The sequence below is a fragment of the Coregonus clupeaformis genome, chromosome 16 (genome assembly GCF_020615455.1).
Source record: "Coregonus clupeaformis isolate EN_2021a chromosome 16, ASM2061545v1, whole genome shotgun sequence".
Lineage (NCBI taxonomy): Eukaryota > Metazoa > Chordata > Actinopteri > Salmoniformes > Salmonidae > Coregonus > Coregonus clupeaformis.
In genome coordinates, this window is record NC_059207.1 from 39,076,755 (window position 1) to 39,099,351 (window position 22,597).

General features: G+C 42.1%; 1 protein-coding gene across 1 annotated transcript in view; it reads left to right on the forward strand.

Annotated features, from left to right (window-relative positions):
- The window catches only part of LOC121584775 (nuclear receptor corepressor 2-like), a 204,824-nt gene that overhangs the window by 106,408 nt on the left and 75,819 nt on the right, over positions 1-22,597 (forward strand). Inside the window, exons 4-5 of the mRNA XM_045225707.1 lie at positions 7,103-7,162; positions 8,880-9,057. Coding sequence (XP_045081642.1) covers positions 7,103-7,162; positions 8,880-9,057 — 238 coding nt within the window. The remainder of the gene's footprint in view (positions 1-7,102; positions 7,163-8,879; positions 9,058-22,597) is intronic.

Below are 22,597 nucleotides of genomic sequence, written 5' to 3' on the forward strand. Positions count from 1 at the left end.
TTCCCATGACAGTCTTACCAGGTGAATCCAGGTGAAAGCTATGATCCCTTATTGATGTCACTTGTTAAATCCACTTCAATCAGTGTAGATGAAGGGGAGGAGAGAGGTTAAATAAGGATTTTTAAGCCTTGAGACATGGATTGTATATGTATGCCATTCAGAAGGTGAATGGGCAAGACAAAAGATTTGAAGATGCAAAATATGTTTTATTGTGAAACAAACAAGAAATAAGACAAAAAAAAAACAGAAAAATTGAGCGTGTATAACTATCCTTCATTCCTTCAATTCTGACCAGTTTCCCAGTCCCTGCCGATGAAACACATCCCCACAGCATGATGCTGCCACCACCATGCTTCACTGTGGGGATGGTGTTCTCGGGGTGATGAGAGGTGTTGGGTTTGCGCCAGACATAGTGTTTTCCTAAATGACCAAAAAGCTCAATTTGAGTCTCATCTGACCAGAGTACCTTCTTCCGTATGTTTGGGGAGTCTCCCACATGCCTTTTGGCGAACACCAAACGTGTTTGCTTATTTTTTTTCTTTAAGCAATGGCTTTTTTCTGGCTACTCTTCCGAAAAGCCCAGCTCTGTGGAGTGTACGGCTTAAAGTGGTCCTATGGACAGATACTCCAATCTCCGCTGTGGAGCTTTACAGCTCCTTCAGGGTTATCTTTGGTCTCTTTGTTGCCTCTGATTAATGCCCTCCTTGCCTGGTCCGTGAGTTTTGGTGGGCTGCCCTCTCTTGGCAGGTTTGTTGTGGTGCCATATTCTTTCAATTTTTTAAATGATGGATTTAATGGTGCTCCGTGGGATGTTCAAAGTTTCAGATCTTTTTTTATAACCCAACCCTGATCTGCACTTCTCCACAACTTTGTCCCTGACCTGTTTGGAGAGCTCCTTGGTCTTCATGGTGCTGCTTGCTTGGTGGTGCACCTTGCTTAGTGGTGTTGCAGACTCTGGGGCCTTTCAGAACAGGTGTGTATATATACTGAGATTATGTGACAGATCATGTGACTCTTAGATTGCACACAGGTGGACTTTATTTAACTAATTATGTGACTTCTGAAGGTAATTGGTTGCACCAGATCTTATTTAGGGACTTCATAGCAAAGGGGGTGAATACATATGCACGCACCACTTTTCCGTTATTTATTTTTTAGACTTTTTTGAAACAAGTAATATTTTTCATTTCACTTCACCAATTTGGACTATTTTGTGTATACATCAAATCAATTTAAATTACAGGTTGTAATGCAACAAAATAGGAAAAACGCCAAGGGGGATGAATACTTTTGCAAGGCACTGTATTCCAATATTTTCATCATTCATTGATATTTATTCCCACAGTAATTATTTATGAATCCATTCAGTTGTGGTTAAGATAATAGCGTATGCTCATTGGTGGGCTATGTGAAGAGATGGGAGAAGTGACATGCCTTGCAAAGTTTAGAACTGGCAGGAGGATGGTTAAATGGTGCTGCCTAGCAACCATCAAGAGTTTAAGAACGTAGTGTGTGCAAATGCCGCCTCAGCATTACAGCCGTAGGCAGAAAGTTTACCGAAATGATTTCTAGGTTGTTAGTCGGAAATAAAAGTTTCTGCTTTGATACCGGCAATACCTTTCAGAGAGTGTATAAGGAAAAGGCGGAAAAAAGTTGGTGGTATGGTAAAGTTGGCGGAAAAATGTCTTAGTATGAAAGAGAGATGACATTCCAGCATCTAGGCCTACCTAACAATGCCTCGAAGGCAGGCGTTTAGAAAATCATGGCCTCATATGGAACAGAGCAACATTTTACTACTCATTAACCTTTACTGATGTAAGTAGTGAACTGATTATTCAAAGCTTTTCATTTCACAAAACATTGACGCAAACAGCCGTCTTTTCCAGACCCTTGTTTATAAAGTTTATACTTATTGTTTGAATTCCCTGAGTTTGATGAATAGCGTGTTTGAGTCTAAAACCACATATACAGCAGATCATGACCTATCGTTTTACAGCCCAGCTCCTCCCCTCTACCCATGACTTTGGTCATGTAATTGTTAGCATTCCAGGCCACCCAGCTCTTTTCTGGTTGTGTGGTACAGTACAGGGATGTTGCAGGGGAGGTCAGACTTTAGACGCCACGCATTGGTTTTGGGCATCTGTGTGTGGCCTAGTGAGTAGTGACCACATGACAATGCAAAGCTCAACAAATTGAAGAGCAACTAGGCTTAATGCTTTGTTTTATTGTAGTGTATTATTGTCTAGAGTCTGAAGGTCTGTTACAGAACTATGTACCTTTACATTTTGGGGGTCTGTTTGATCTGCCTCAGTATTCCAGTCTACCAAAAAACTGTTCCCTCTGAGTCATGGGCGTGGCATAGACACGCCTTTAGCTTATCGTGTCAGACTGTACAGACACAAGTAATATTTAAGGTCATTATGACTTTCAAGCTTTTAGCCAATCATCCAGGGTTTGTGTGCAGACATGAAATGCATCAGGTAGGCTAGTATGCGAAGGCCATATGCTGCTCTGAGTGAGTCAAGCAATGAGTGGGATAGGCCTAGTTGTTCTCGTGTAGTTTCCTCTTTTTCAGACCACTCACCGTGTTGGCCTCACAAATGGATGAGTTAATCATTACAGTCATGTTGTCAAATCCCATGTCTCCCCGAGGAACATTATCTGCTTTGAGTGTTTCATGGATTGACACTTTTTCATGTAGCAGAGTGGTGTTCTCATGTGATGAAGCACTTCTACCACTGTGCACTGGGGGTAGAGGAGCTCTTAGGAATAGATATTGGCAACCACTCAAGGGGGGAAATCAGTCATAGTCAAAGAAACCATTCAGGACAATGACCATGAATAACTCAATATTACTCTAATACATATAGGCCTAATACACAACGGAACATTATTTTGTTCATAGAGGGCTTTTATTTTCTACCCCCTAACATTGAACTTGATCTGTGTGATTTGATTTAACAGACTTACAATTCTAAATATCCAGTTTTTCTTTAAATTAAATGTTCATTTGCACAAAGCTGTCATGGTGCCAGTTTGCTAATGTGTCCTCCTGCTAGTCTGCTAGAGGGCAATTCCACTGTAATGAAGTTGTGCTGAGACTCAGACTTTTCACTTCCTTCAGAAAGTATTCACACTCCTTGACTTTTTCCCCATTTTGTTGTGTTACAGCCTAAATAATAAATTGATTAAATTGAGATTGTTTGTCACTGACCTACACACAATTCCCCATAATGTCAAAGTAGAATTGTCTTTCAATTAAAAAAAAATAATAACAATTATTATAAATGAAAGCTGAAATGTCTTGAGTCTATCTTGGCCAGGTTGCAGAACTTGTTCTCAAGTGGCTTACCTGGTTAAATAAAGGTTAAATAAATAAATACAAAATTAATCCCCTTTGATATGTACTCCTGAGTGGCGCAGTGGTCTAAGGCACTGCATCACAGTGCTAACTGTGCCACTAGAGATCCTGGTTTGAATCCAGGCTCTGTCGCAGCCGGCCGCGACCGGGAGACTCATGGGCGGCGCACAATTGGCCCAGTGTCGTCCAGGGTAGGGGAGGGAATGGCCGGCAGGGATGTAGCTCAGTTGATAGAGCATGGCGTTTGCAACGCCAGGGTTGTGGGTTCGATTCCCACGGGGGGCCAGTATTAAAAAAAAATCACAAGTTGCATGGACTCGCTCTGTGTGCAATAATAGTGTTTAACATGATTTTTGAATGACCACCTCATCTCTCTACCCCACACATACAATTATCTGTAAGGTCCTTCAGTCGAGCAGTGAATTTCCAACACAGACTCAATCACAAAGACCAGGGAGGTTTTCCAATGCCTCGCAAAGAAGGGCACCTATTGGTAGATGGGTAAAAAAAAAATTAACAGACATTGAATATCCCTTTAAGCGTGGTGAAGTTATTAATTACACTTTGGATGGTGTATCAATATACCCAGTCACTACAAAGATACAGATGTCCTTCCTAACTTAGTTGCCGAAGAGGAAGGAAACCGCTCAGGGATTTCACCATGAGGCCAATGGTGACTTTGAAACAGTTACATAGTTGAATGCCTGTGATAGGAGAAAACTGAGGATGGATCAACAACATTGTAGTTACTCCACAATACTAACTTAATTGACAGAGTGAAAGGAAGGAAGCCTATACAGAAAAAAAAAATTCTTCCAAAAAGTGCATCCTGTTTGCAACAAGGTACTAAAGTAATACTGCAAAAAAATTGACAAAACAATTCACTTTATATCCTGAATACAAAGTGTTATGTTTGGGGCAAATCCATTACATCATATTAATGAGTACCACATATTTTCAAGCATAGTGGTGGTTGCATCATATTATGGGTATGCTTGTAATAGTTAAGGACTGGGGACTTTTACAGGATAAAAAAGAAATGGAATAGAGCTAAGCACAGGCAAAATCCAGTCTGCAAAAGTTTCAGTATGCTTTCCACCAGACACTGGGAGATTAATTCACCTTTCAGCAGGACAATAACCTAAAACACAAGGCCAAATCTACACTGGAGTTGCTTACCAAGAAGACAGTTAATGTTCCTGAGTGGCCGAGTTACAGTTTTCACTTAAATCTGCTTGAAAATCATTGGTAAGACTTGAAAATGGTTGTCTAGCGATTAGGCTTTGGAGCGGGATACCGTATATACCGTATACCGGGGTATTTGGAAAAAGCCACAGGATGGTTTTTCAATACTGTCAATACTGTCTACTATTTATTTATAGTTTTTCAACCCCCCAAAATATTTGTAGCTACTTTTTAAGTTAATACCTGTAGTCAACTTGCAATACGTTAGGTGATAAAGCAGATTGTGTTTTTCATTTCACCTGTCAGATTATTTTACATTATGAAGTTTAGCGTAATTCCCCAGAACATTTGAGCCAGTCACGTGTTTTTGTAAATAGCACAACGTGAGAAAGCGGTTCTATATAATTGTTCTATATCTATCGGCAAGCCTCTGATGTGCAAAGCACAAGGTGAAGAAGTTACACTTGTATGCAATTCACTACTTTCTGCAAGCTGCCATTTTTTCCCCCTGTGCTTCCTACCAGTGTTTTTTTCCTCCTCCGCTCTTCTCCCCTCTGCTCCGCGAACACATGCTGCTCTTCCTTTAGAAATGCATGCATCACGTTGTTCATTTGCACAATTTCTCTCGTTCACCTTCCCTTGTAAATATCCACACTCACCGAAAATGACATTTGGTAGTTACTAGCTATGCTTGTATAACTTTATGAGCTAGATTTGCCTGTCTTTGCTATTAGTTTATGTTAGTTTTCACTCGTTAGCATTTAGTGAACAGCGTCTGTGATTTTGCTGTTACTTGTGCAAATACAGGTAAAAGTCAGTAAATTAGAATATTTTGAAAAACTTGATTTATTTCAGTAATTGCATTCAAAAGGTGTAACTTGTACATTATATTTATTCATTGCACACAGACTGATGCATTCAAATGTTTATTTCATTTAATTTTGATGATTTGAAGTGGCAACAAATGAAAATCCAAAATTCCGTGTGTCACAAAATTAGAATATTACTTAAGGCTAATACAAAAAAGGGATTTTTTAGAAATGTTGGCCAACTGAAAAGTATGAAAATGAAAAATATGAGCATGTACAATACTCAATACTTGGTTGGAGCTCCTTTTGCCTCAATTACTGCATTAATGCGGCGTGGCATGGAGTCGATGAGTTTCTGGCACTGCTCAGGTGTTATGAGAGCCCAGGTTGCTCTGATAGTGGCCTTCAACTCTTCTGCGTTGTTGGGTCTGGCATTCTGCATCTTCCTTTTTCACAATACCCCACAGATTTTCTATGGGGCTAAGGTCAGGGAGTTGGCTGGCCAATTTAGAACAGAAATACCATGGTCCGTAAACCAGGCACGGGTAGATTTTGCGCTGTGTGCAGGCGCCAAGTCCTGTTGGAACCTGAAATCTCCATCTCCATAGAGCAGGTCAGCAGCAGGAAGCATGAAGTGCTCTAAAACTTGCTGGTAGACGGCTGCGTTGACCCTGGATCTCAGGAAACAGAGTGGACCGACACCAGCAGATGACATGGCACCCCAAACCATCACTGATGGTGGAAACTTTACACTAGACTTCAGGCAACGTGGATCCTGTGCCTCTCCTGTCTTCCTCCAGACTCTGGGACCTCGATTTCCAAAGGAAATGCAAAATTTGCTTTCGCCAGAAAACATGACTTTAGACCACTCAGCAGCAGTCCAGCTCTTTTTTTCCTTAGCCCAGGTGAGACGCTTTCGCACTGTTTCTTGGTCAACAGTGGCTTGACACGAGGTATGCGGCAGTTGAAACCCATGTCTTTCAAGCGTCTCTTGGTGGTGGATCTTGAAGCCCTGACTCAGCAGCTGTCCACTCCTTGTGAATCTCCCCCACATTTTTGAATGGGTTTTTTTTCACAATCTTGACTAGGGCGCGGTGATCCCTATCGCTTGTACACTTTTTCTGACCACAGTTTTTCCTTCCCTTTGCCTCTCTATTAATGTGTTTGGACACAGAGCTCTGAGAACAGCCAGCCTCTTCTGCAATAACCTTTTGTGTCTTTCCCTCCTTGTGCAATGTGTCGATGGTCGCCTTTTGGACAGCTGTCAAATCTGAAGTCTTCCCCATGTTTGTGTAGGCTTCAGAACTGGACTGAGAGACCATTTAAAGCCCTTTGCAGGTGTTTTGAGTTAATCAGCTGATTAGTTTGTGGCACCAGGTGTCTTCAAAATGTAACCCTTACACAATATTCTAATTTTGTGACACACGGAATTTTGGATTTTCATTTGTTGCCACTTCAAATCATCAAAATTAAATGAAATAAACATTTGAATGCATCAGTCTGTGTGCAATGAATAAATATAATGTACAAGTTACACCTTTTGAATGCAATTACTGAAATAAATCAAGTTTTTCAAAATATTCTAATTTACTGACTTTTACCTGTATATCTAATCAATTTTTTATTCAGGCTGTAACAATAAAATGTGGAATAAATCAAGGGCTATGAATGCTTTATAAAGGCACTGTATGTCAAACAAAAAACATTGATGTCAAAGTTTAACAAACCACATGACTCTATTTACAAGGACTAGGTTTGGGCGGTATCCAGATCTTCATTCCGACCTTCTGCCATACCAGGATATTCGGTAATACCGGCACTGAACACAAGGGGTGCTTTTTTCAAACCCCACTCATACTTTATAACTTAGGTTATACGAAGGTTAGCAATGCTAACAGTACATGTACAATCCCATAGAGAATGCTAACTAATGCTAACAAGCACATTGTGAACATTTTGTACAGTTTCTGACCTAAACTATACAAGTATTGCTACTCACATTTGCTATATGCACAAAACAATCCAGGAGGGGATTCTCTGCTGTTACCAAACGAATGCTTGATTTTGGAAGATGCTAACCACTTAGCTAGATCGCTAACTAGCTACTAAATTGGCAAACCAAAATGTACAACTGCAGAGCATTTAGCACATTTTAGACGGTTAACTTAATAGTTATAAGATATCTACACTGTTTACACTGATATCTACACAATTTACACTGAAACTTTTACAAAAACACATTTCAAATAAAATCAAACCGGGAAATGCTTACTTACAAGCCATAGCTAACAATGCAGTTTTAAGAAAAATAAGAGCTAAGAAAATATGTACAAAATAAACTAAAGTTTAAAAAAAGTAACACAATAAAATAACAACAACGAGGCTATATACAGGGGGTACCGGTACCGAGTCAATGGGGGGGAGGGGGGGTGTCAATACAAAAATAGTCCGGGTAGCCATTTGATTAACGGTGGAATGCTGAAATCAAGGCCGGACCAAAAATCAAGGCCGGACCAAAAAACGATGTCTGTGGACTTTGAAATCAAGGCCAGGGCAGATTGATGAAATGTATGACTTTTCAACTTCCATATACGTCCAGTGTCAGTCGGTGCTCAGTGGTTGAGGATGCTGGTTACAGTAAATGGAAAGGGAGGGAGCTCATGGGTAGGTGTAAGTAATAGCCGAAGGAGGTGACATTAATTGGAGAGAAGAGAGGGAGGGGCTGTCCAGACTTTTCACACTCTGCTTTGACCACCAGATGACAGAAAGAGAAAGAAAACTGTTATCAGCTGAACATAACAGTATGCCAGTGGAAGGGAGGACAGTAGCATGTGACCCAACTGTGGTTTGTAACTACTATGATTTCACATTGTAGCCAATTCAATTGCAGAAATTCCTTCACCGATTTTTCTGAAATTCTGTTACTGATTTGGTAACCGAATTCTGAGTTTTAATCACTTAATAATTAATAAACAAAATTGATATCAGTAAAAACACTATAACTAATGGATAGGTCTACCTTTACTTATTACTTCTGTGAACTTTCATTATCCTCCCTCATGAGGGAGAGAAATTAGAAAATATATCTTCAAGATATGTTGGTTTTTGGTAACAGAATTTCAAGGCACAAGGCAATGTTTCTTAAACGTACAGAAGGCAGAACTAATTATCCTAAACTAAATATAAGTGTTGATATTAAGTTGGCAGGGGTCTTTAAATTCTGTAAATTCTAATACCTTTTAAGACTTTTTCTGGTAGTCCCCTTTTCCATCTATTTGACAAGAAATCAAAGCCTTTGCGTATTCCAAATTTTTAGGATGGAAAATGGTTTAGAAATGTATATATGCCTTAATTTCTCTAAAATATAGACTCTTAGCTTTCATTTGACACCCAATTTGACATGCTCCTATGAACTTCACATGTTGTTGCTCATGGGTCCTTTTACATGGAAATGACCTATACCATAAGTTAATTGGTATAGTTGTTAACCTGTCTACTTCTCTCCCTGTGCTTTCTCCTTGCAGAGGTCAGGAGCAACACATCCGCTATGAGCACATCTACCTACCTGAGCCCAACAACCAATCAGAGGTGGAGTATGCTGAGATAAAGCGCCCCCGCCTGGACCTGGGGGCGGAGTCTCTCATGCGGCACTCAACCCACCGCCCACAACTTCCTCTGGGAGGGGCTGAGGACATGTCAAAGGTCAGTATTGATTACTTGACAGGAGGATCTCAAAGGCCAAAGTCGATTAAATCTCTTGAGGGACTTTCATTTTGAATTGTTTGTTTGTGTTCTGAAATCCAGCAGCTGGGTAATGCTGGCATGTCAAAGGTCATGGTTTGATTACTGACTAAAATGACTCCTGCTTTGATGTGTGTTTGGCTCAAAGTAAGGCTGACCCCAATTAGTCGACTGGTCGATTGTTTGGTCCTTATGCTGTTGGTCGACCGAGATTGTTTTAGTCGAGCAGTAACCTGTGCTTAAGGGCTTGTAAGTAAGCATTTCACTGTAATGTCTACACCTGTTGTATTTGGCGCATGTTGCAAATACAATTTCACTTGATATATATACAGAAGTTTGGACACACCTACTCATTCAAGGGTTTTTCTTTATTTTGACTATTTTCTATATTGTAGAATAATAGTGAAGACTTTAAGACTAGGAAATAACATATATGGAATCATGTAGTAACCAAAAAAGTGTTAAACAAATCAAAATAAATTTTGATTTTAGATTCTTCAAAGTAGCCACCCTTTGCCTTGATGACAGCTTTGCACACTCTTGGCATTCTCTCAACCAGCTTCATGAGGAATGCTTTTCCAACAGTCATGAAGGAGTTCCTACAAATGCTGAGCACTTGTTGGCTGCTTTTCCTTCACTCTGCAGTCCAACTCATCCCAAACCATCTCAAATGGGTTGAGGTTGGGTGATTGTGGAGGCCAGGTCATCTGATGGAGCACTCCATCACTCTCCTTGGTCAAATAGCCCTTACACAGCCTGGAAGTGTTTTGGGTCATTATCCTGTTGAAAACAAATGATAGTCCTACTAAGCGCAAACCAGATGGGATGGCGTATCGCTGCAGAATGCTGTGGTAGCCATGCTGGTTAAGTGTGCCTTGAATTCTAAATAAATCATAGACAGTGTCACCAGCAAAGCTCCCCCACACCATCACACCACCTCCTCCATGCTTCACGGTGGGAACCACACATGCGGAGATCATCCGTTCACCTACTCTGCGTCTCACAAAGACATGGCGATTGGAACCAAAAATCTCAACTTTGGACTCATCAAACCAAAGGACAGATTTCCACCAGTCTAATGTCCATTGCTCGTGTTTCTTGGCCCAAGCATGTCTCTTCTTCTTATTGGTGTCCTTTAGTAGTGGTTTCTTTGCAGCAATTCGACCATGAAGGCCTTATTCATGCAGTCTCCTCTGAACAGTTGATGTTGAGATGTCTGTTACTTGAACTCTGTGAAGCATTTATTTGGTCTGCAATCTGAGGTGCAGTTAACTCTAATGAACTTAACCTCTGCAGCAGAGGTAACTCTGGGTCTTCCTTTCCTGTGGCGGTCCTCATGAGATCCAGTTTCATCATAGTGCTTGATGGTTTTTGCGACTGCAATTTTTCGGATTGACTGACCTTCACGTCTGGAAGAAACCTGGAGCCATCCCTACGGTGAAGCATGGTGGTGGCAGCATCATGCTGTGGGTATGTTTTTCAGCAGCAGGGACTGGGAGACTAGTCAGGATCGAGGGAAATATTAACAGAGCAAAGTACAGAGAGATCCTTGATGAAAACCTGGTCCAAACCGTTCAGGACCTCAGACTGGGGCAATGGTTCACCTTCCAACAGGACAACGACCCAAAGCACACAGCCAAGACAACACAGGAGTGGCTTCAGGATGAGTCTCTGAATGTCCTTGAGTGGCCCAGCCAAAGCCCGACTTGAACCCGATCGAACATCTCTGGAGAGACCTGAAATTAGCTGTGCAGCGACGCTCCCCATCCAACCTGACAGAGCTTGAGAGGATCTGCAGAGAAGAATGGGAGAAACTCCCCAAATACAGGTGTGCCAAGCTTGTAGCGTCATACCCAAAAAGACTTGAGGCTGTAATCGCTGCCAAAGGTGCTTCAACAAAGTATGGAGTAAAGGGTCTGAATACTTATCTAAATGTGATTTTTAAGTTTTACATTTTTAATACATTTGCAAAATATTCTAAAAATCTGTTTTTGCTTTGTCACTATGGGGTATTGTGTGTAGATTGATGAGGAATTAAAACAATTTAATCAATTTTAGAATAAGGCTGTAACGTAACAACGTGGAAAAAGTCAAGGGGTCTGAATACTTTCCAAATGCACTATATATGCCATTTAGCAGACATCCAAGCGACTTAGTCATGCGTGCATACATTTTACGTATGGGTGGTCCCGGGAATCAAACCCACTACCCTGGTATTACAAGCACCATGCTCTACCAGCTAAGCTACAAAGGACCACTGGTGGTGGTATACACAGCAGCTAATGATAGTGAATATTTCCTCAAGGGATCAGTTCAGTCATGAGTGAGGTAGATTGCATTTCACTTTTAGAGGTCATAACCTACTCCACCATCAGTCATCAACTGTGCTCTGCTCTAACTGCACTGGTGCTGTGGCATGTAAAGTGGCAGACGCAGATGTGTGGAATGTTAGCTAGCTCTGAGAATGTGTCCCGTGATCTGGGCTGGTGCAGTCAGTTTGTGTTACTTTCTACAGGGTCTGTTTCTAGGTCAGAGGCTCAGGGGAAGGTTGTGCTGCTCACTGCTCTGCTCTCCTCTCACCAGTCATCAACACAGAGGATGACACACTACTAGTACCGTTTCTTTGCTCATCAGCAAGTTCTAGCACCTAGAAGGAATGATTGTTCCCACTCATACTCTACCATCTGGCCTCAGTGGGAGTTTTTTATTTTTTATTTTTTTAAATTGTAATTTTAGCAGACGCTCTTATCCAGAGCGATTTACAGTTAGTGAGTGCATACATTTTTTTTTTTTTATACTGTTAGTAATTTACATAGTGCTCAGGTAACAAGGGTGCTACACCCACACTTGCTATCTCTGTTTAGCTAGCTACGTCCAGTTTGTATCTTCTACACGTCAAATGTTAGCAGAATAGTAGTTTTGTCAATTTTCTTAATCTTTTCCAGATTATTCATAATTTAGGTCATCTTTGAATAAGGGGCAAAAGAGGGTGGCTGTGCCTCAGTGGTGAAACTAGCCTTTCTCTGCTATGGCCTGCCTGTGGGACAGCAGTGTGTGTGTTTTCTGCTTGAGATCCTGCTGAGTGGCAGCATCTTCCCCTGGGACAGCCAGGGTGTTATTAGACACCGCCACTACCACAATGTGATCCTGGGACTGGGAGAAGGATGAGGAAGGGGATTGACCTTAATGCTGTTGACCTTAACAAGAGCTCCAGGACCAGTGGAAGCAAAATAGCCTTATAACATCAGAGATCCACCACCATAATTTTTTTTGTAGGTGTTTGGTTATTTTCTGCTTATGCATCCTTATTTCAACGCCAAACCCAGCACTGGTATGCATGGCCAAAGAGCTCTATTTTCATGTCATCCAACAAATGTAAATCCTGGGGCTTCATTTATCAATATTGCGTAGAAACTGCATACAAACAGAATTGAGAATGTTTGTATAAATAGAAGTGTGATTTATGAAACAATCCTACCAGCATCATACACACACCGGTAGGAGATAATAATTTAAATACCAGTTCTCAGCCTCAGTGCTTGTTTACAACCTTGGCTATTTACATTTCGAACGCCCCCTAATTAACCATTTATGGTCAAAATCATCCCTTTAAAGCCCTTGGGAATATACAACGCCGTACCATGAAATTACCAACTGCGCAACCAAAAAAAAGCGACGAAAAAATATTTTTCCTAGACTGAAATAAATGTGCTAGTGTCAGATTGAATACAACCAGAAGGTTTTATTTGGCTCACTCAGTTGTGCTTTGACCAGTAAAAATAAAACACAGCTACAAAGAGCGGACCATTAGGACAATTCAAGTTGACTTAGTAATGGCAAATATTCTTCAAATGAGTAGACAACACTCACCAATAAGCCATCCATCCTCAACAGCTCTAGGCCAACATTGCTGTTCTGCAGAACGAACAAGTTGTGCGTTCCACCTGTCCACCCTGCCACCACATTCAACAGCGTCTTTTATCCATCACATAACCTATCACCTTCACATTAAGAGTGGAAGCCTTTTTTGTTCACATAGTTTAACTTGTTTTGGGATAGTCCGGGTAGCCATGATTAGCTGTTCAGGAGTCTTATGGCTTGGGGGTAGAAGCTGTTGAGAAGTCTTTTGGACCTAGACTTGGCACTCCGGTACCGCTTGCCGTGTGGTAGCAGAGAGAACAGTCTATGACTAGGGTGGCTGGAGTCTTTGACAATTTTGAGGGCCTTCCTCTGACACTGCCTGGTATAGAGGTCCTGGATGGCAGGAAGCTTGGCCCCAGTGATGTACTGGGCCGTATGCACTACCCTCTGTAGTGCCTTGCGGTCGGAGGCCAAGCAGTTGCCATACCAGGCGGTGATGCAACCAGTCAGGATGCTCTCGAAGGTGCAGCTGTATAATTTTTTGAGGATCTGAGGACCCATGCCAAATCTTTTCAGTCTCCTGAGGGGGAATAGGCTTTGTCGTGCCCTCTTCACGACTGTCTTGGTGTGTTTGGACCATGATAGTTTGTTGGTGATGTGAACACCAACGAACTTGAAGCTCTCAACCTGTTCCACTACAGCCCCGTCGATGAGAATGGGGGCGTGCTCAGTCCTCTTTTTTTTCCTGTAGTCCACAATCATCTCCTTTGTCTTGGTCACGTTGAGGGAGAGGTTGTTATCCTGGCACCACATGGCCAGGTCTCTGACCTCCTCCCTATAGGCTGTCTCATCGTTGTCGGTGATCAGGCCTACCACTGTTGTGTCGTCGGCAAACTTAATGATGGTGTTGGAATCGTGCCTGGCCATACAGTCATGGGTAACAGGGAGTACAGGAGGGGACTGAGCACGCACCCCTGAGGGGCCCCGTGTTGAGGATCAGTGTGGCAGATGTGTTGTTACCTACCCTTACCACCTGGGGGCGGCCCGTCAGGAAGTCCAGGATCCAGTTGCAGAGGGAGTTGTTTAGTCCCAGGATCCTTAGCTTAGCGATGAGCTTCGACGGTACTATGGTGTTGAATGCTGAGCTGTAGTCAATGAATATCATTCTCACGTAGGTATTCCTCTTGTCCAGGTGGGAAAGGGCAGTGTGGAGTGCAATAGAGATGGCATCATCTGTGGATCTGTTGGGGCGGTATGCAAATTGGAGTGGGTCTATTGTTTCTGGGATAATGGTGTTGATGTGAGCCATGACCAGCCTTTCAAAGCACTTCATGGCTACAGACGTCAGTGCTACGGGTCGGTAGTCATTTAGGCAGGTTCTTAGTGTCCTGGGGCACGGGGACTATGGTGGTATGCTTGAAACATGTTGGTATTACAGACTCAGTCAGGGACATGTTGAAAATGTCAGTGAAGACACTTGCCAGTTGGTCAGCACATGCTCGGAGTACACGTCCTGGTAATCCGTCTGGCCCTGCGGCCTTGTGAGTGTTGACCTGCTTAAAAGTCTTACTCACATTGGCTACGGAGAGCGTGATCACATAGTCATCCGGAACAGCTGGTGCTCTCATGCATGCTTCAGAGTTGATTGCCTCGAAGCGAGCATAGAAGTGGTTTAGCTCGTCTGGAAGTCTTGTGTCACTGGGCAGCTCGCGGCTGTGCTTCCCTTTGTAGTCTGTAATAGTTTTCAAGCCCTGCCACATCCGACGAGCGTCAGAGCCGGTGTAGTACGATTCAATCTTAGTCCTGTACTGACTCTTTGCCTGTTTGATGGTTCGTCGGAGGGCATAGCGGGATTTGTTATAAGCGTCCAGGTGAAAGCGGCAGCTCTACCCATTGATGGCAAAGAAACCCCTCTTGACTTAAACCTGTTGTGCGATGGTGTATGGAAATTGTATGTTACAGTTCCTTTGCTGAAGATTGCATCCAAGATATTGTCTCATCGAGGGAGGTGAGATGCCGATCGGCAAACTCCTGCTGAAAAGTGCTTGTTGCCAAGAACCTGAGGGTGTATAGCACTTGGATGTGCACTGGAATGACATGTATTTGCTTTTCTAAAGTTGGTATTAAATCCTCACAAAAATCCTATAAGATTGGCTCATCAGATATCTTTCCCCAAAACCAATCTGTACTTTCTGCAAAAAAAGTCCCACCTGTCTCTAAAAACCCGCTCTCTGCGAAATGCAGCGTGTGCCAAATCTTCCAACAGAGCAAGATCAGCCATCTCTCATTCGATTTCCCATTATCTCAGGTTTTTATACTATAACAACAATGGTTTTATTTTCACACATGCCTCTAATTGAACAAATTACTGTACATTATATTAATTATTATCGTAACAAATGCACTGATGTGGTCAAATCATATGGTATAGCCTATCAGTTATGTTGCATGAATTCACAATTGAAATACAATGAAATAGAAAAATTATTTAGTTTTTACTCTCACAATTTCACACATTTTCAACATATTTTCCCCATTCTATGCTTGACAAGCAGTTCCCTTATTCCACCACTTGGCACTGTGTTGTACACATGGTCATGGCTTTGCGTAAATTCATGCACACTCTCAAGCAAACGTTCCTGTTGATTAATCTCACACCTTGCATGGAAATGATCCCATGCATAGTTTGAGCACAGATTGGTCGCAAGCTTATTTATAAAACCCTCTTAGGCCTCACCCCCACCTATCTGAGATGCATACTGCAGCCCTCATCCTCCACATACAACACCGTTCTGCCAGTCACATTCTGTTAAAGGTCCCCAAAGCACACACATCCCTGGGTCGCTCCTCTTTCCAGTTCGCTGCAGCTAGCGACTGGAATGAGCTGCAAAAAACACTCAAACTGGACAGTTTTATCCTTCATTCAAAGACTCAATCATGGACGCTCTTACTGACAGTTGTGGCTGCTTCGTGTGATGTATTGTTGTCTACCTTCTTGCCCTTTGTGCTGTTGTCTGTGCCCAATAATGTTTTGTGCTGCTGCCATGTTGTGCTGCTGCCGTGTTGTGTTGCTACCATGTTGTTCTCATGTTGTGTTGCTTCCATGCTGTGTTGTCATGTGTTGCTGTCATGCTATGTGGTTGTCTTAGGTCTCTCTTTATGTAGTGTTGTGGTGTCTCGTCGTGATGTGTGTTTTATCCTATGTTTTATTTATTTATTTTTAATCCCAGCCCCCGTCACCGCAGGAGGCCTTTTGCCTTTTGGTAGGCCGTAATTGTAAATAAGAATTTGTTCTTAACTGACTTGCCTAGTTAAATAAAGGTTCAATAAATAAATAAAAATAAAAATGTACTGCATACTCAGCCCAGAGGCCCCTTCTGAAGCACTCTGAACACTAACACGTCTACATTTACAATAACACACTCAACATCAGTATCAGGAATGTGTAAGAGGTAGTAATCTCAGTGAATGAATTTGCCTGTAAAATTAGTTTTGATTGAACAAGGACAAAGTGATACAGTACCTACAGTGCATTCGGAAAGTATTCAGACTCCATGACTTTTTCCACATTTTGTTACGTTACAGCCTTATTCTAAAATTGATTAAATTGTTTTGTTACCTCATCAATCTACACACAATACCCCATAATAACAAAGCAAAAACAGGTTTTTAGAAATTTTGGCAAAAAACGGAAATAACATTTACATAAGTATTCAGACCCTTTACTCAGTACTTTATTGAAGCACCTTTGGCAGCGATTACAGCCTTGAGTCTTCTTGGGTATGATGCTACAAGCTTGGCACACCTGTATTTGGGGAGTTTCTCCCATTCTTCTCTGCAGATCCTCTCAAGCTCTGTCAGGTTAGATGGGGAGCGTTGCTGCACAGCTATTTTCAGGTCTGTCGAGATGTTCGACCGGGTTTAAGTCCGGGCTCTGGCTGGGCCACTCAAGGACATTCAAAGACTTGTCCTGAAGCCCCTCCTGCGTTGTCTTGGCTGTATGCTTAGGGTCGTTGTCTTGTTGGAAGGTGAACCTTCGCCCCAGTCTGAGGTCCTGTGCGCTCTGGAGCAGGTTTTCATCAAGGGTCTCTCTGTACTTTGCTCCGTTAATATTTCCCTCGATCCTGACTAGTCTCCCAGTCCCTGCCGCTGAAAAACATACCCACAGCATGATGCTGCCACCACCATGCTTCCCCGTAGGGATGGTGCCAGGTTTCTTCCAGACATGACACTTGGCATTTAGGCCAAAGAGTTCAATCTTGGTTTCATTAGACCAGAGAATCTTGTTTCTCATGGTCCGCTTGGAGTTTGCCTTTTGGCAAACTCCAAGCGGGCTGTCATGTGCCTTTTACTGAGGAGTGGCTTCCGTCTGGCCACTCTACCGTAAAGGCCTGATTGGTGGAGTGCTGCAGAGATGGTTGTCCTTCTGGAAGGTTCTCCCATCTCCACAGAGGAACTCTAGAGCTCTGTCAGAGTGACCACCGGGCTCTTTGTCACCTCCCTGACCAAGGCCCTTCTCCCCCGATTGCTCAGTTTGGCCGGGCGGTCAGCTCTAGGAAGAGTCTTGGTGGTTCCAAACTTCTTCCATTTAATAATGATGGAGGCCACTGTGTTTTTGGGGACCTTCAGTGCTGCAGAAATGTTTTGATACCCTTCCCCAGATCTGTGCCTCGAAACAATCCTGTCTCTGAGCTCTGCGGACAATTCCTTCGACCTCATGGCTTGGTTTTTGCTCAGACATGCAGTGTTAATTGTGGGACCTTATTTAGACAGGTGTGTGCCTTTCCAAATCATCATGCTTTTTCATTATGGGGTATTGTGTGTAGATTGCTGAGGAAAATGTTTTATTTAATCCATTTTTAAAAATAAGGCTGTAACGTAACAAAATGTGGAAAAAGTCAAGGGGTCTGAATACCTTCTGAAGTCGCTGTATATCTCCTCAGGCCAGTTATACATTCAGCAAATGGATAGTACCATCACTGTTCTCACCGTAGTAGAAATTAAAAACTGTAAAGCTGAAATGCTCTTTACAGATTTATTGTACTGAAGCCGGTTCATTCATGTAGTAAAGACAAGATTAAATTGAGTATAGTCTGATGGGTGAAAATATGTTCGATCTCTTGATGAGAGAAGCTTTTCTTGCGACTTAATATCCTATAGTCGCATCATGCAGCCCATTGTGCCTTCGGAAAGTATTCAGACCCCTTTACTTTTTTAACATTTTGTTAAGTTACAGCCTTATTCTACAATGGATTAAATAAATAGAAATCCTCAGCAATCTACACACAATACCCCATTATGACAAACATTTTGTTAAGGTACAGCCTTATTCTACAATGGATTAAATAAATAGAAATCCTCAGCAATCTACACACAATACCCCATTATGACAAACATTTTGTTAAGGTACAGCCTTATTCTACAATGGATTAAATAAATAGAAATCCTCAGCAATCTACACACAATACCCCATTATGACAAAGTCAAAAGAGGTTTTGAGACATTTTTGCAAATGTATTACAAATAACAAACAGAAATACCTTATTCACATAAGTATTCAGACCCTTTGCTATGAGACTCGAAAATTGAGCTCAGGTGCATCCTGTTTCCATTGATCATCCTTGATGTTTCTACTACTTAATTGGAGTCCACCTGTGGTAAATTCAATTGATTGTACATGATTTGGAATGGCACACACTTGTCTATATAAGGTCCCACAGTTGGCAGTGCATGTCAGAGCAAAAATCAAGCCATAAGGTCGAAGGAATTGTCCGTAGAGCTCAGAGACAGGATTGTTTTGAGGCAAAGATCTGGGGAAGGGTACCAAAACATTTCTGCAGCATTGAAGGTCCCTAAGAACACAGTGGCCTCCATCATTATTAAATTACCACCAAGACTCTTCCTAGAGCTCGCAGCCCGGCCAAAGCAATCGGGGAAGAAGGGCCTTGCTCAGGGAGGTGACCAAGAACCCGATGGTCACTCTGACAGAGCTCCAGAGTTCCTCTGTGGAGATGGGAGAACCTTCCAGAAGGACAACCATCTCTGCAGCACTCCACCAATCAGGCCTTTATGGTAGAGTAGCCAGACGGATGCCACTCCTCAGTAAAAGGCACATGACAACCCGCTTTGAGTTTGCCAAAAGGCACGTAAAGACTCTCAGACCATGAGAAACAAGATTCTCTGGTCTGATGAAACCAAGATTGAACTCTTTGGCCTGAATGCCAAGTGTCACGTCTGGAGGAAACCTGGCACCATCCCTACGGGGAAGCATGGTGGTGGCAGCATCATGCTGTGGGGATGTTTTTCAGCGGCAGGGACTGGGAGACTAGTCAGGATCGAGGCAACGATGAACGGAGCAAAGTACAGTGAGATTCTTGATGAAAACCTGCTCCAGAGCGCTCAGGACCTCAGACTAGGGTGAAGGTTTACCATCCAACAGGACAATGACCCTAAGCACACAGCCAATTAAACGCAGGAGTGGCTTTGGGACAAGTCTCTGAATGTCCTTGAGTGGCCCAGCCAGAGCCCGGACTTAAACCCGGTCGAACATCTCTAGACAGACCTGAAAATAGCTGTGCAGCAACGCTCCCCATCTAACCTGACAGAGCTTGAGAGGATCTGCAGAGAAGAATGGGAGAAACTCCCCAAATACAGGTGTGCCAAGCTTGTAGCGTCATACCCAAGAAGACTCAAGGCTGTAATCGCTGCAAAAAGGTACTTCAACAAAGTACTGAGAAAATGGTCTGAATACTTATATAAATGTGATATTTCCATTTTATTTAATTTTTTTAAATAAATGATCAAACATTTCTAAAAACCTGTTTTTGCTCTGTCATTATGTGGTATTGTGTATAGATTGATGAGGAAAAAAAACAATTTAATCAATTTTAGATTAAGGCTGTAACGTAACAAAATGTCGAAAAAGTCAACAGGTCTGAATACTTTCCGAATGCACTGTATGTTTTGATTTCTAAGACATTCTAAGGTTTGTATCATTCACAACTACAGTGCCTTGCAAAAGTATTCATCCCCCTTGGCATTTTTCCTATTTTGTTGCATTACAACATGTAATTTAAATGGATTTTTATTTGGATTTCATGTAATGGGCATACACAAAATAGTCCAAATTGGTGAAATGGAATGAAAATAATTATTTGCTTCAAAAAATTAAAAAAAAAAAATAACAGAAAAGTGGTGCGTGCATATTTATTCATCCCCTTTGCCATGAAGTCCCTAAATAAGATCTGGTGCAACCAATTACCTTCAGAAGTCACATAATTAGTTAGATTGCACACAGGTGGAATTTATTTAAGTGACACATGATCTGTCACATGATCTCAGTATATATACACCTCTTCTGAAAGGCCCCAGAGTCTGCAACACCACTAAGCAAGGGGTACTACCAAGCAAGTGGCAGGTCAGGGACAAAGTTGTGGAGAAGTACATATCAGGGTTGGGTTATAAAAAAATATCAGAAACTTTGAACATCCCACGGAGCACCTTTTTAAATCCATTATTAAAAAACTGAAAGAATATGGCACCACAACAAACCTGCCAAGAGAGGGCCGCCCACCAAAACTCACGGACCAGGCAAGGAGGGCATTAATCAGAGGCAACAAAGAGACCAAAGATAACCCTGAAGGAGATTGGAGTATCTGTCCAAAGGACCACTTTAAGCCGTACACTCCACAGAGCTGGGCTTTATGGAAGAGTGGCCAGAAAAAGCCATTGCTTAAAGAAAAAAAAAAATGAGCAAACACATTTGGTGTTCGCCAAAAGGCATGTGGGAGACTCCCCAAATATATGGAAGAAGGTACTCTGGTCAGATGAGACTCAAATTGAGCTTTTTGGCCATTTAGGAAAACACTATGTCTGGCGCAAACCCAACACCTCTCATCACCCCGAGAACACCATCCCCACAGTGAAGCATGGTGGTGGCAGCATCATGCTGTGGGGATGTTTTTCATCGGCAGGGACTGGGAAGCTGGTCAGAATTGAAGGAATGATGGATAACGCTAAATACAGGGAAATTCTTGAGGGAAACCTGTTTCAGTCTTCCAGAGATTTGAGACTGGGACGGAGGTTCACCTTCTAGCAGGACAATGACCCTAAGCATACTGCTAAAGCAACACTCGAGTGGTTTAAGCGGAAACATTTAAATGTCTTGGAATGGCCTAGTCAAAGCCCAGACCTCAATCCAATTGAGAATCTGTGGTATGACTTAAAGATTGCTGTACACCAGCGGAACCCATCCAACTTGAAGGAGCTGGAGCAGTTTTGCCTTGAAGAATGGGCAAAAATCCAGTGGCTAGATGTGCCAAGCTTATAGAGACATACCCCAAGAGACTTGCAGCTGTAATTGCTGCAAAAGTTGGCTCTACAAATTATTGACTTTGGGTGCGTGAATAGTTATGCACGCACAAGTTTTCTGTTTTCTTGTCTTATTTCTTGTTTGTTTCACAATAAAAAATATTTTGCATCTTCAAAGTGATAGGCATGTTGTGTAAATCAAATAATACAAAACCCAAAAAAATCCATTTTAATTCCAGGTTGTAAGGCAACAAAATAGGAAAAATGCCAAGGGTGGTGAATACTTTCGCAAGCCATTGTAAAGTTGCCAAGTAACTCTGGCATATAGTACCTGTTCCAAATTATCACTTTTATGCTCACTTTTACGCTCAACATAGCCACTTCATATGCACACTCGCTCTTGAATGGGAAAAATATGTATCATGTTCAATTATATTCTTCTTACTATAAAATCATGTAATATAAAATAATGGCTCGGGACTTGTAAGCATATCTCATATTCTGTTCTTTTGAAATAATTTTCTTGATAATATAATGTTTCTTTAGACCTGCCTAAAATAGATAGTGTATATTAAATGTATTTATTAGGCTTTTTAAATGTAGATGTTCCAAAGGCACGCATCAGCGGCTTGTATGCGTGGAGGCCTGGATATGCTAAATGTGTTTGTTAATTACCGGTCAATTGCCGTGATTCCGACAGTCATTTGCATGACAATAACCGGCAGACACATTTTTATGACCGCCACAGCCCTAGTGGAAACCCAAAGAGCTTTCATGCAAGACTGGGATGATCTGGAGGTGAACAAGTCCATGCCAGACTGCTTGGATGTCGTAGTTGTGTGTGAGTGCGTGCGTGCGCTGCCCCCTTCATTTAATTTCCCACACATTCTCCAGTCTGCTGGACTGTCATGAGGTGGATTGTTCTGTATTGTCAGTTATAATACTGGCAGCTCTGTATCTGTACTGATTAGCTTTTGGAACAGGCTGTTTTTATGGTCAGGGTTAGTCAGGCTTCACACAGTTGTCTGAGTGATTTAGGCAAATCCCACTTACTGACACATGCTGTGAATAAATTTAGGGGTGCTTGTTTCTTTGGGTTCAAACATTGCCGTTGACACCAAAAAAATCTTAGAATAGTTGTGCACCTGCTGTAGTGTTTTGTTATTGATCTCTCCCTCTGTGTGTGTGTGTGTTTAACAAGACTGAATCATGTGATATCAAGAACACCTGCTAACATGAAACCAACAGGATGTTTATCCTTGCTCCTTTCAAGTGTCTTATGGAGTGTACATATATGTTCACTGACACATACTGCACATACAGCATGCCT